General features: G+C 38.3%; 1 protein-coding gene across 2 annotated transcripts in view; it reads right to left on the bottom strand.

Moving 5' to 3' along the window:
- Positions 1 to 13,180, bottom strand: part of TBC1D23 (TBC1 domain family member 23) — a 59,645-nt gene extending 46,465 nt beyond the window's left edge. Inside the window, exon 1 of one of the 2 annotated variants that reach the window (XM_043593959.1) lies at positions 12,948 to 13,180. In XM_043593959.1, the coding sequence (XP_043449894.1) occupies positions 12,948 to 13,000 (53 nt within the window). In that variant the 5' untranslated portion in view covers positions 13,001 to 13,180. The remainder of the gene's footprint in view (positions 1 to 12,947) is intronic. The other variant, XM_043593960.1, reaches the window with a different exon arrangement.
- Between the last annotated feature and the right edge of the window lie 1,074 nt (positions 13,181 to 14,254).

Raw genomic sequence — 14,254 nt, 5'->3', positions numbered from 1 at the left:
AAATATAAAAACACTGTATGATCCAGCAATGCCACTTCTGGTTATATACCCAAAAGAAGTAAAAGCAGGGACTCAAACAGATATTTGTGGACCCACATTCATAACAGCATTTTTCATAGTACCCAAAGGTGGAGTGAACGCAAATATCCTTCAGTGGATAAATGAAATGGGATACACACACACACACACACACACACACACACACAGAGGAATATTATTCAGTCTCAGAAAGGAAAGAAATTCTGACACATCTACAACATGGATAAATCTTGCATACTTTATGCTAAGTGAAATAAGCCGGTCACAAAAACACAAATACTGTACTTACTTGAGGTATTTAGAATAGTCAAAATCACAGAGACAGAAAAAAAACAGTAGTTGTTAGGGACTGGAGGTGGGTCCGGGGTATGGCAATATCCATTAGAAAAAGAAACAAAATTGTGAAAGGTGGCTACTTCAGAGAAATGAGATGGGAAGGACATTTACTTTGCACATAGCATTAGTCAGTAAAGCATTAGTTAGTATATACATACGTATATGTATATATTAGGTTTATTTATTTTGAAACAGAGAGACAGAGAGAACAGGGGAGGGGCAGAGAGAGAAGGAGAGAGAGAGAAAATCCCAAGCAGGCTTTGCACTGTCAACGCAGAGCTCAACGCAGGGCTCAAACCCACGAACCATGAGATCAAGACCTGAGCTGAAGTCAAGAGTCAGAAGCTTAACCATTGAGCCACCCAGGTGCCCCAAGCTTGAGTACATTTATAATATTGATTGTATTTGTATCAATATTGTATTGATTATATTTGTAGTGTTGAATAATTTAAATACTTATGGATTCCTTTTTAACATTTATACTCTTTCAGTCAACAAAAATTGAGAATGAGTAAAATGATTCAGCTAAAAGCATGTTCAAAGCAGTGCTTATTATAACCATGAAAACAACGTAGCTCTCTTAAAATGAGGAACTGATTTAAATCAGTAGATGGAATACCAGGCAACAATTTAAAATGCTGAAAAACAATTAATGACATGGAAAATGTTCAACATATTAACCACAGTGTAAAGTGTAAAGTTTAAAACTAAGGGCAGTTTTAAAATTAACATACAGCATATATATTCAAAAGAAATAGTACACTATTCCTACTCCCCACCCACTCTTTCCCACACACACGGGGAAACTATTTAAAAAATAATAAGGGATGCTTGGGTGGCTCAGTTGGTTGAGTGTCTGACTTCAGCTCAGGTCATGATCTCATGGTCTGGTCTGTGAGTTCGAGCCCCGCATCAGGCTCTGTGCTGACAGCTCAAAGCCTGGAGCCTACTTCCAATTCTGTGTCTCCCTCTCTCTCTGCCTCTCCCCCTTTTACACTCTGTCTCTCTCTCAAAAATAAACATTAAAAAAAAACCTTTTTTTTGAGGGGCCAAAAAAAAAATTTTTTAATGGTCTAAGATATATTATTGTTTGATAAAAATAAAAATTTAAAAGCTGCACTACTGAGGAAATCATTAAAAACCCAAAGCCTGCTATGTAAACATCCTAAACATGCTATTTCTACTGCATAGGATATTACTCAAACTTCTGAGTCTAGTAGCATTATTAAACAGAGCCAAGAGATAAAATGGACTCAGAACTTCTTGCATTCACAGCTGTAAAGAACAATATAGCCTGTGATGATTATTCTCCTTTCCTCAAACATTTTCGCCACATTTGTTTATTCAACAGGCCCTATACATGACCTACTCCCTTTCAAAAAGTCATCTCTCGGGGCACCTGGGTGGCTCAGTGGTTAAGCATCCGACTGTTGGTTTCAGCTTGGGTCATGATCTCATAGTTCATGGGTTCGAGCCCTGCATCAGGCTCCACACTGACAGAGAGGGGCCTGGTTGGGATTCTCTCTCTCTCTCCCTCTCTCTGCCCCTACCCTCCTTACACTCTCTCTCTCAAAATAAATAAACTTGAAAGCAAACAGTTAACTCTCTCCTTCCTTTTACAATTCAATTTCCTGAAAACAGTAGTCATCATTCATCTCTAACTTACTCTCTCCCCATTCACTTAAACCCTTTATCCCTCTACTGAAACTGCTCCAAAAAGTCATCAGTCATCTCAGTCCTTGTCCTCTTTACATATCTGCAAAGTTAGATTCTCTCCTTAAAACACTCCCCTTCAGTTCCCAGTAACTTTCCTATATCTCTCTCTAACCCTTGTTCTGAATTCTTTCCTTCCTTGCCAAAAGTACTCTTTTCTTCAAACCTTCAATAAATTATATTGAGCACCACTACCTGCTGGCGACTGTGTGAGGCACTGGAGATCTAGCAGTGAACAAAAAGTCCTGCTCTCAGGGTGCCTGCGTGGCTCAGTTGGTTGAGCGTCTGACTTTGGCTCAGGTCATGATCTCACTACTCATGGGTTTGAGCCCCACACTGGGCTCTGTGCTGACAGCTCAAAGCTTGTAGCATGCTTCAGACTCTGTGCCTCCCTCTCTCCCTGTCCCTCCCTCGCTCATGTTCTGTTTCTCTCTCTCAAAAATAAACATGAAAACAAATTTTTTTTCTTTAAAAAGTCATGCTTCATGTAGCCTACATTCTAGCTGGCTACTCCAAGGTTTTATCACAAGTCCTATTATCTAAAACCCACTCATCAAAAGCAGCTCCTTCTGAAGTGTAGTCTGTTGGAATTTGTTTGGCACAAACCTCTGATCAGTTACTTAAAACTCAAAAATGACCACCAACAGACTGTGTAACAGTGTCAAGTTGCACATATTAAGTTGTGGTTTCATGACTTACTTTGTGTTATTTCTTAATGCCCAGCTCATGAGACATCAGCATCAAAAGCTTTGTCTGAACTTATTTTGCTATTGTTGGCACACTGGTTACAAATTACTACCATACCAATACTCCTTAATTAGTTCCTAAATATTTTGTGACATTTGTTAGAAATAGAAATAACACAACTTTGTTACACATTCACTTGTACAGTAGATATACAGATGAAGTTCAGTGACCATAAGGTATGCATAACTTATAACTGCATAACTTATTTTTTATTTTTTTTCATTTTTTAATGTATTTAAATCCAAGTTAGTTACATATAGTGTAATAATGATTTCAGGAGTAGAATTTAGTGATTCATCACTTACATAGAACACCCAGTGGTCATCCCAACAAGTGCCCTCCTTAATGCTCATCACCTGTTTAGCCCATCCCCCCCCACCCAACACCCCTCCAGCAACCCTCAGTTTGTTCTCTGTATTTAAGAGTCTCATATGGTTTGCCTCCTTCTCTTTTTTTTTTAATCTTATTTTTCCTTCCCTTCCTCTATGTTCATCTGTTTTGTTTCTTAAATTCAACATATGAGTGAAATCATGTGGTATTTATCTTTCTCTGACTTATTTTTTTTAAGTAAGCTCTATGCAGGGCTTGAATCATGACCCTGAGATCAAGAATCACATGCTCTACCAAATGAGCCAGCCTGGTGCTTCACATGTAACTTATTTCTAAATACCAATCTCGGGGCGCCTGGGTGGCTCAGTCGGTTAAGCATCCGAATTCGGCTCAGGTCATGATCTCATGGCTCATGAGTTTGAGCCCCACATCAGGCTCTGTGCTAACAGCTCAGAACCTGGAGCCTGTTTCAGATTCTGTCTCCCTCCCTCTCTGCTCCTCCCCTGCTCGTGCTCTGTCTCTCAAAAATAAATAAACATTAAAAAAATTAAAAAATAAATAAATGAATACCAATCTCAACCCATCAAAACTTTCTAACAACAAATAGTATGAGACACATTAAGAAATGACCACAACGCCTTACAATCTGAGAGCACAATCTGGTAACTGTGAAATCTTGAAGTTCTGGATTTTTGTCAGAATCAACATACTTTTTACAGCATTTTAACAAGTTGTATATTTGAATGCCAAGGGAAAAAACATCTCATTCACCAGCTTTAAAAAAATTAGTGAAACTTTGTATCAGGATCAGATCCACAAAAGCAGTTTTAGGAGATTCCCTTATCAAATAATGCAATCCTCTCCAGAATTTGTTTAAGCGGGATCTTGTGCCAAATAAAGAAAGTGTAAATTTAGTCCTCTATGCTTGATAAGCCAAACAAAAAATGTATCTACAGTATTTTAGCACTGTGCAACAGGCAAAGGAGACAGATCACAGAACGCTGCTCTGTAAACTACTAAAATTAACTACAAATGGAACAGATGCTTTAAATCTTCAGACTTATTTTTGATCCATAATCCATGTAGATCAAATTGCACCAATGGTACCTATGGGGTGTGCCCCTTTTGCTAAGAAAAAACTCAGGAATTTTTGCCTCAGCCAAAAAAAAAAAAAGAAGAAGAAGAAGAGGAGGAAGAAGAAGAAGAGGAAGAGGAGGAGGGGGAGGGGGAGGGGGAGGAGGAGCAGGAGGAGGAAGAAGCTGTTTGTCATAACTTTACTTTAGATGTGTAATGTTGCAATGCATTTGCTGTAAGACTTTGCTTACAAAATGGAAGAACATCTTCTCTACTAATGAGAAGCTGACTTTACAGAGTGCTCTAAATCCTTTCCTCTTTCATGCTTCCTCAAAATAAAAAATTCCTAACATACTGTTCTTTTCTATACACATGAGGTGACTTTCCAGCACTTTCAATGCACAAAGAAAAGCACCAGATTATTTTCCCCCAATCAAAGCAGTGGTTTATTTGGAAAATAGAGTATGTCCTTTGCCCAAGAGAAAGAACGGGATGAAAGCAGCACAAGTCAACACAAAACAGCACATTACCTGTTCCTATCACAAATTTCAAATTTATCCAAAATGTAATGAGAGAAGAAACACTACCAATATTCCTTTCCCTGAAACCATCATTTTATTTATTTTAATATATTAAATATAACTTATTGTCAAGTTGGTTTCCATACAACACCCAGTGCTCATTCCAACAGGAAACTATCATTTTAGAAAATAAAGGAACACTACTACAAGTGAGGTGACAATACTTTACATCATTTGGCAAGTCTTTCCAAGGGTGCTTTACCAATGAAGATTAATTTGGCAAGGAAATACATAACAGATTTTTTTAAAGCCTGGATTCCAACCATCAATGATAATTTATTTGACTAAAGAGAGTCTCATTTACTTTCATGTCAGTGGTTACATGTAAATAGAATCTACAATACAAAGCTCAAGAATTTCTGGTATTTAATTACACACCTATATGAAATAAATACATTCTTCTATGGGTCACTTTTATACGTCAAAACAAAGGCTAGAAATTCCCAAAAAGGGAAAGTAACCACAGAGAGTTATTTTAAAACTAGGTTTCTTATTTCTCCAATATCCCTGAATAAAAACAACAGAAAAATTACTGAGCTAATAAAGTTACTAAGCTGTATAATTACTTATGTTTTATAATTAAATGCACTACTATAGTCTCACAAACTATGAATAATAATTCCATTTTATATATGATTTAGATATATGTAATATAATTATATTACTTATATAATAATATATATTTAACATATAATTTATTATACAAATACATTTAAATATACAACATATATTACACAAGTATATATTATCTAGGTGTACTATATAACCATAATATTTCAAGTTCAAAAAACTAATCTATTTTTGGCAAGGCTATGAGAACACATTATGAAAACTAAGGTGCAAAGCTATAGTATATAATGTTCTGTATCACTTCCCACCATATCAATCATGAATTGTCCCTTCTTGTGTATATAACACAGACGAGGTATGCATATCCTTACAGCTTTATAGGTGCCACAGGTAACAAATATATATGTTCAACAACGTACATCTTGGAATATTGTGGCTTTCAAAACACAAGACTGATTGAATATAGGAATACCAAATTTTTAATTGGGCTCTTTCTAGGTGTCTGTTCAACTATATGTGAAATACATAACATATATGCATTCAACTTTAGAAAGAGCACAGGGCTTAAAGAGATATAAGTTCTACTAACTGGGTTTGTCACCTGACCACCCTAAGCCTGTCTTCTCATCTCTAACAAGAAAACTACAATAATCCATAACTTCCACTTCTCATAGAATTGTCTTAAGAGCCAAATGAGACAGCATATATAAGCATTACATACAAGATAAAGCCCTACACAAACATATAATATTTTCTTATGTCTTCTTGCTAAAATTATTAAATATCACCATACCAATTAGTTTATGTAACAACTGCTTTAAACCAAGAAAAACACAAACTACAGCATTCCCACCCAACTATGGAATGCCGTGTCAGCTTACGAATAAGAAAAACTCCTTTAACCCTCAAGAAAAAGAAAGAAGACTTGAAACAAGTGATTTAATTACTGATCATTTTCTCAGCTCGGGTCAAAGGTTAGACAGACTCTTAAAAACAAATGTACATCAAACTTCAGGAAATAAGTTTCTTAACATTGACTCCTAACTTACTGCTCTTGCATTTCCACAAGAAACAATTTCTCTTGTAAGCCTAACATAAGGGACTGATGATTTATCTTCCACTTATAATTCTCAATATCTAAGTCACTTCAAGCACTGTCCCTTTTCAAGCTGTATAATCCTATTCTACTCTGCTAGAGTGTATAACTTCCCAAAACACCAATATTTAGGTATCTTTAGAAGATATCTTCACATATTATTTGAATACTATGGCTAAAAAGATGAAAACATTGAAGTGCCCAAGCAAGACAGAACACTGCAAACTCTGGTTTTAAATCTGTCTCAGTTTTTTCCTGAAACGCTACACAGTAGCTTGAATATAACCAGTATTTAGTTCATGTTAGCTGAATGCCTTATAACTGCTTTGCTAAACTCTATTTTGCTTTTTGATACATGAGGGAAGCCACTGTTTTTGGTTTATACCAATTAGAATCCACAGTTTAGCATAAGCACCAGAAATGATTTGCCAAGCATATTTTATCAACTCTGTTCAGGAGACAGAAGTTGGCTGTGTGCATATTGCAGTACACTTAACTTGGTGTGCCAGCATTACCTAAGTTGCCTCCAAGATGGGGAAGGCACCTGTACTCTCTACAGTAAAACTAAATGATATTGGATCCATTTTTTGGCATTCAAAAACCAATTATTAACTCTTACCTGTGGATATTAAAACACCCACAGATGCAAAATCCTAGAAGTTAATTATTATTTAGGAATTACCTTTAAAACCGGTAAAATCTGAATTATAAGAAAAACATGAATGTAAATAGTATAAGCAAGTTAAGTCTTCTTAATTTCTAATTGTTTCCTGCACTATATTTACAGCTTACCAAATCAAATAGTTGTTATTTAAAAACACCTAATTCAGGGCACCTGGGTGCCTCAGTCAGTGAAGCGTCCAACTTTGGCTCAGGTCATGATCTCACAGTTTGTGAGTTCGAGCCCCGCGTCAGGCTCTGTGCTGACCACTCAGAGCCTGGAGCCTGCTTCGGATTTTGTGTCTCCCTCTCTCTTTCTGCCCCTCCCCCGCTTGTGCGATTTCTCTCTCTCTCTCTCAAAAATAAACAAACATCAAAAAAAACCAAACACCTAATTCAAGACGAGGTTTTTCTTCCTCTTCATTTTTTGTAAGATAGTATCTAGTCTGCCCAGAACCACAAGCTGTCAATATTCACCTTAAATGAGTTCCATTCTCTTTCATATTAAATGTATTTCTTTATTGATTATATCATTTTTGAAATTGCAATCACCTACTCTTTAAATCCTTCCTCATATTTCAATGCCTATGAAATGGGAAGCACTGAAAGCACTATATACAAAGTGCACAAAACTTTGAAAAAGACCCTATTATTCTCAAAACAATTCTATTCACATTTCAAATTAAGAATAGAAGCTTCTTTATGAACTGATATTTTATAATTTTAAGAAGAGTTTAGCAATAAATTAAAATCACGACTTTAACGTGGATATTGTACAAAAATTTTAAACTAAACAAACTCAGAATACCAACAGTTGTTGTAAAATTAATATCTATACAAAAAAATGTTTTACTTATTTTTGAGAGAGAGAGGGAGAGAGAGAATGTGTGTGTGCACAAAGAGAGTGAGTGGAGGGGAGAGAGAGACAGAGACAGAGAGACAGAGAGACAGAGAGAGAGAGAGAGAGAGAATATCTTAAGAAGGCTCCACTCCCAGCACAGAGTCTGACGCAGAGCTCAATCATACAACTGTGAGATCATGACCTGAACCAAATTCAAGAGTCAGACACTTAACTGACTGAGTCTCCCAGGCACCCCCAGAAAACATTTTTTAAATCATGACTAGATCTTTAAGCATTATGTCAGGAAGAAAGCCTCAGAAAATGAGAAACATGTTCAAATCCAAGGCCAATTTCTTCAATACCGAGAAGAGTAATTATCAATCTTTGAACTATAAAAATTTAACATGGTTAATTTTTACAAATCTGTAGCTTGTTTAAATTTAAATAATTTCAAACTCGTTGTAAATATTTTTAAAGGATTTCTCCATATGCTCTGAGCTAATGTGGCTGCAGTTTCAGAAAGTGAGCTGAGTATTTTTTGATATCCATGGTTTTCCATAAAAGTTGAACATTATACAAGCAGAGCATTACACAGTTCACAAAAACAATGAAGTTAGAAAATGTATATGAAATGACAGCTTGGTATGTTATTGCACATGATTTGACAAAAGTCATGCAGACAATAAACATTTACTGAGCCACCTGCTATCAGCCACTGCACTTTAGAAGTTCACTATGTAAATAGCAATGATAAAACATGTAATCAAATAAATTATAGCATAATGTGTTAGGTGACAAAATATAACAGATTATATAACATATAGAGATACATTCCTCTGGCCAACTCATTTTGAGTTGCACATCATCCAGAACCTTACTGAAGAATGTGGTCCATGAACCAGCAGAATTGCCATAACCTAGAAGCTAGTCAGTCAGAAATACAGAATCTCTGGGGATGCAAGCTGGTGCAGCCACTCTGGAAAACAGTATGGAGGTTCCTCAAAAAACTAAAAATAGAACTACCCTACGACCTAGCAATTGCACTACCAGGTATTTATCCAAGGGATACAGGTATGCTGTTTTGAAGAGGCACATGCACCCCCATGTTTATAGCAGCACTACCAACAATAGCCAAAGTATGGAAAGAGCCCAAATGTCCATCGATGGATGAATGGATAAAGAAGATGTGGTATATATATACAATGGAGTATTAATCAGCAATCAAAGATAATGAAATCTTGCCATTTGCGACTATGTGGATGGAACTGGAGGGTATTAAGCTAAGCAAAATTAGTCAGAGAAAGAAAAATATCATATGACTTCACTCATATGAGGACTTTAAGAGACAAAACAGATGAACATAAGGGAAGGGAAACAAAAAGAATATAAAAACAGGGAGGGGGACAAAACAGAAGAGACTCATAAATATGAACAACAAACAGAGGGTTACTGGAGGGGTTGTGGGAGGGGGGATGGGCTAAATGGGTAAGGGGTACTAAGGAATCTACTCTTGAAATCATTGTTGCACTATAGGCTAACTAATTTGGATGTAAATTAAAAAATAAATATAAAAATCATTAAAAAAAAAAAAAAGAAATACAGAATTTCAGGTCCCAAGCAAATGTACTGAATCAGAATCTACATTTTAACAAGATCCTCAGGTAATTCCAATGCACATTTAAATTTTGAGAAGCCTAACCTAGAACATAACTGAAGATCAGTAAATAAGTGTCATCTCATACTTTCAAGATCTTCAGTCCCCACCCCGAGCCTTTTTGCAAATTGATACATAATTTTAATGTGGTCAGCTACCCAGCTTCACAGATTAAAAAAAAAACAAAACAAAACACTGGGAAATACCACTAACAACAAAGAAAGAAAACAGGGAATAAAGTAAAAAGCAATTTCAAAAAGAGAAGGCTTTTGGGTCCATTTAACATAGCAACAATCTACCCTATCTGCCTAGATAGGTCTCACTATACTACAAAAGTATAACAGTAACTGACATTCTTAAATGTGCCTCCTCTAACTAGACCACAAATTCCTTGAGGACAGGGACCTAGTTTTATTCTTATACACTTATATCTGTAAACTGAATGGCTCTAAGTCACTGAGATAAGTTCAGGTTAGGCAATCGGATATATAACATATTTCAGAAACATTTCCAGCTGAAAAAGTTACAATAAAAATATGACTTTTTAATTAATTAATTTTTTAATGTTTTATTTATTTTTGAGACAGGGAGAGACAGAGCATGAACAGGGGAGGGTCAGAGAGAGGGAGACACAGAATCTGAAACAGGCTCCAGGCTCTGAGCTGTCAGCACAGAGCCCGACGCAGGGCTCGAACTCACGGACCAAGAGATCATGACCTGAGCCGAAGTCGGCTGCTCAACCGACTGAGCCACCCAAGCGCCCCATGATTTTTTTAAAACAGAGTAAATCCTTCCCATTCCATAACAACCCATTCACTAGTCTTAGAACAGAGGCTGTACCAAATCTATGGCTCCAAATCCAATGTCTTCTCTACATTCAAACTCACTCCTACAGGGCACCACTGAGTGCAGTGAGCATAGAAAATGGACAAAGATTACATGAGAACAGAAGGAGAGGAGAAATCATTGAACACCTCAGGGTTCCTCCATTCATGAAAATAAAAACAACAAAAATAGAAAGTCACACAAAAGACAGAGCAACCCTAGAAAAGAACAAATGCTACCCTTTAACAACCATTAATTCCATGTTCCTTGCCTCTGTGAACAGACTCCTGTTCACAATCCTAAGAACTCCTCAAAGATACCTTAACTCTAGAAACACTTCTCCTCATGACCTCCAATAAGCTGATCAGAGCCAGTTAGATACAATACACACTTTCAAGACAGCCACTTTCATGAAGTGCTAGTCATTACTCTTCAAACAATCATTTCATTTTCTTGCCCAAGTCATGGTCATGCTATTACTCCATTCAAAGGCCTTTCCCATCTGTTAATCTGAATGCACTATCCAACATGTTAGCCACTAGCCATGTGTGGCTATTTAACATTTGAAATGTGGCTAGATCCAAATGAGATGTAGGGTAAAGGTAAGGAACACGTGAAAGTTTGAAGTCTTCGTATAAAAAAAAGATGTAAAACTATCTAACTGGCTTTTTTTGAACAATCCTATGTTAAAATAATGTTTCAGATATAAATCAAAGAATTTAAACTGTTTCTTTTTAGTTTTTAATGTGGCTACTAGAAAATTTTACACTTCAGGGGCACCTGGCTGGCTCCGTCAATGGAGCATGCAACTCTTGATCTGGGAAGTGTGAGTTCGAGCCCTATGTTGGGTGTAGAAATTACTTTAAAAATCCTAGGGAAGGGGCGCCTGGGTGGCTCAGTGGGTTAAGCGTCCGACTTCAGCTCAGGTCATGATCTCACAGTCCGTGAGTTTGAGCCCTGCGTTGGGGTCTGTGCTGACAGCTCAGAGCCTGGAGCCTGTTTGGGATTCTATGTCTCCCTCTCTCTCTCTGCCCCTCCCCTGCTCATGCTCTGTCTCTCTCTGTCTCAAAAATAAATTTAAAAAAAAATTACAAAAATAAATAAATAAATAAAAATCTTAGGGGGAAAAAAGAGAAAATTTTAAATTACATACACGTTATATTTCTAGTGACAGCACTAGTCTAAAACCTATTGATTCTTCAAGGCCTAATTCAAACACCTTTGCTTCCATGAAGCCTTCTCTAATGACTGCAAGTGGAAGTGGTTTCTGTCCCCTGAAATCCCATAACACCTTCACATTCCCAAAGAACTGGATCAATTTTACCTTGTTACTGAGTTTACCTGTCACAGCTCCAACATAAGCAAATTGAGAAAAGAAACTCCACCTAGGTCACCAGTGAGTTTTCCTACTACACCTTGGAGAGTACATGCATGAACTTAGGTGATGCCAGACATCTGCTGAGAGCTGATTTTCTCAACTATTATATTATCTATCCCTTTCAATGATTTTCATTTCTTTCTCAAGTATTAAGGTCCATGTGTAAAATGTCCTGTATTATTTTTAGGCAAACAACTTATTACATGAGCTACATACACGTCAGATGATGAAAGAGCAAATCTAAAACTAATGCATGTGGTCGATATACTTAGGTTAAATATACAAACTCAACAAGCTTCTAAAGGTTCCATATATTTTTGTCTTAAAAATGTATTGTAAAGATTAACTATTTCAAAAGTAGGAGCCTTTCCCAAAGATTAACGACACTAAATGACTAAAGTCTACCAAAAAATTATTGGAGGTCCCCGCCCCCTCCACAGCTCCGAGTATAAGTCAGGTAAGCATGCAAAGGCTTAGGAGCAGCAAGAGCAATATCCACAAAACGTCCAAAAGCTGTGTAGACTGAGCGGTAGAAAGAAGGAGACAGGAAAAAAAAAGTCGACTTGTGTGAGACAAACGGTAGAAACGGTTGAAACGCAAAATGAGAAATAAAAACTAGAATATAAAAAATATCTCAGCTCTGTGGGAGGGATCCTCCCTGGGTGTATCTCTCAACCTCTCCGGCAAACGTTGCGGTGGTAATTTCAAGTGTCTTCTTCAAATGATATTCTAGTGCCTCAGCTCTAACTTCGTTCCCTACCAACCTACTCTAACGCCCGGGGCCAGGGACTTCTGCCAAACCCAGCCCTAAAGCCACCCTCTCCAGCACGTTTTAGAAACCGGTGAACGAAACAGGAGGACCTCACTGGGGCCCAATACCTGGACGACACTCCTATCATTTGGAGTCCGGCCTTAGACCCTTCGATTTGATGGAGCCGGCTGAGAGGAGCTGGCCAGCAGAGGGGGCGGGGCAGGGCGCTGGACTTTGCCCAGGACGGGTCTTCCCGTTCCAGGTCGGAACCTGCTGGTGCCTCAGGGACAGGCAGGATGGTGAGAAGAAAGAATAGAGAAGCAGAAAGAATCAGCCCTAGGCTTTCACTCACCAGCCGTCACCGCTCGACGTTGGCTGTGGCAGGACCTCTTCTCCTTCCGCCATTGCTGTTGACGTCCACGTCACTTTGCCGAAAAGTGGACCTGGCGCCCGGACCGACTCTGAGACCCAATGTCGTAAAAGGTTCTCGGAAGTCTGGGAGTGAGCTCCTGGAGAGGAAAAGAAAGAGGGAGGAGGCAAGAGACGGGAGCAACGCGACGTCCCGACGTCCCGACGGCGAAAGGCAGCTTGGGGGAGGAGACTCGGCCAAAGCAGCTGCCCCTTCAAAGACTACATGTCCCAGCATGCCGCGGGGACTGGGCGGATGGAGTGGGCGGAGCTTGATGAGGGCGCGTGACCTGGTAAAAGGTCCTTGTGAGCGTCGTTTCTTAGCGTCCGTTTGGCTTCTTCATTGCATCTTGGCGTCGTACTTAAAATCAGAATTGGGAGTCCTAACTAATGGAGAGAGTAGGAGAGGGGGGAATTCCATAGGGAAGGTGGGAGTAGGAGGATAGCCACATTTCAGTCATTTCCCACTAACAACTGGATTTGAGGAAACAGTTGGATGTGAGGAAAGGTCACCGCCCACCCCTATTTGTGGGGCGCGGTCAGAAGCACAAATGGAAGTCCCCTACTTTTTCTGAACGCTTGAAAGTTGTTTGGGGGGGAAAAAGGCGCTAAAAAGTAAAGGAAATATGCTCCAACCTCCCGCCTTTATATATATATATATATATATATATATATATATATATATATATGCGTGTGTGTATCGTGTGTGTGTATACACATACACACACACACACAATCTTCCTAATAACCTGGAAGGTCAAATCCAAGTTTAGATTTCTAGAAATCTTGGAGTTCCAAACCGAGCTGCCACGTTTCTTCTCTACCCACCCTACTTCTTGTTTGCTCCACATCTACGGGCACTTTGGCCTCCACATCCAAGCTCGGTCCACATCACTACCACCACCACACACACCATCAAAGCACTAGCCTCTTGTCTCCCCTTGACCATTCCTGGTGTGCACAGGCTCGGGAGGATGGACGTAGGGAAATGCTTTTGCAAGCCGTAGAACCAACACTGATGAAGTAGAGAAGCAGGTAACAGTATGAATAAATCTGAAAAACATGTTAAATGAACGAGAGATTGCAGAAGGATAGGTATAGTATGGTTTCATTTATATTTGGTGGTAAAAATAGGCAAGACAATATATTTGTGAATAGGTGCATAAGTGCTTAAAAAAAATAAAGGGAAATGATTTAAAAAATGGAATGGCAGTTCTTACACAGCCAGACATTAGTTAAAGCAGGGAAAAC

The sequence above is a fragment of the Prionailurus bengalensis genome, chromosome C2, assembly GCF_016509475.1.
Source record: "Prionailurus bengalensis isolate Pbe53 chromosome C2, Fcat_Pben_1.1_paternal_pri, whole genome shotgun sequence".
NCBI lineage: Eukaryota > Metazoa > Chordata > Mammalia > Carnivora > Felidae > Prionailurus > Prionailurus bengalensis.
The sequence above is the reverse complement of the archived record's forward strand: the minus strand, read 5'-3'. Positions and strand labels throughout refer to the sequence as shown.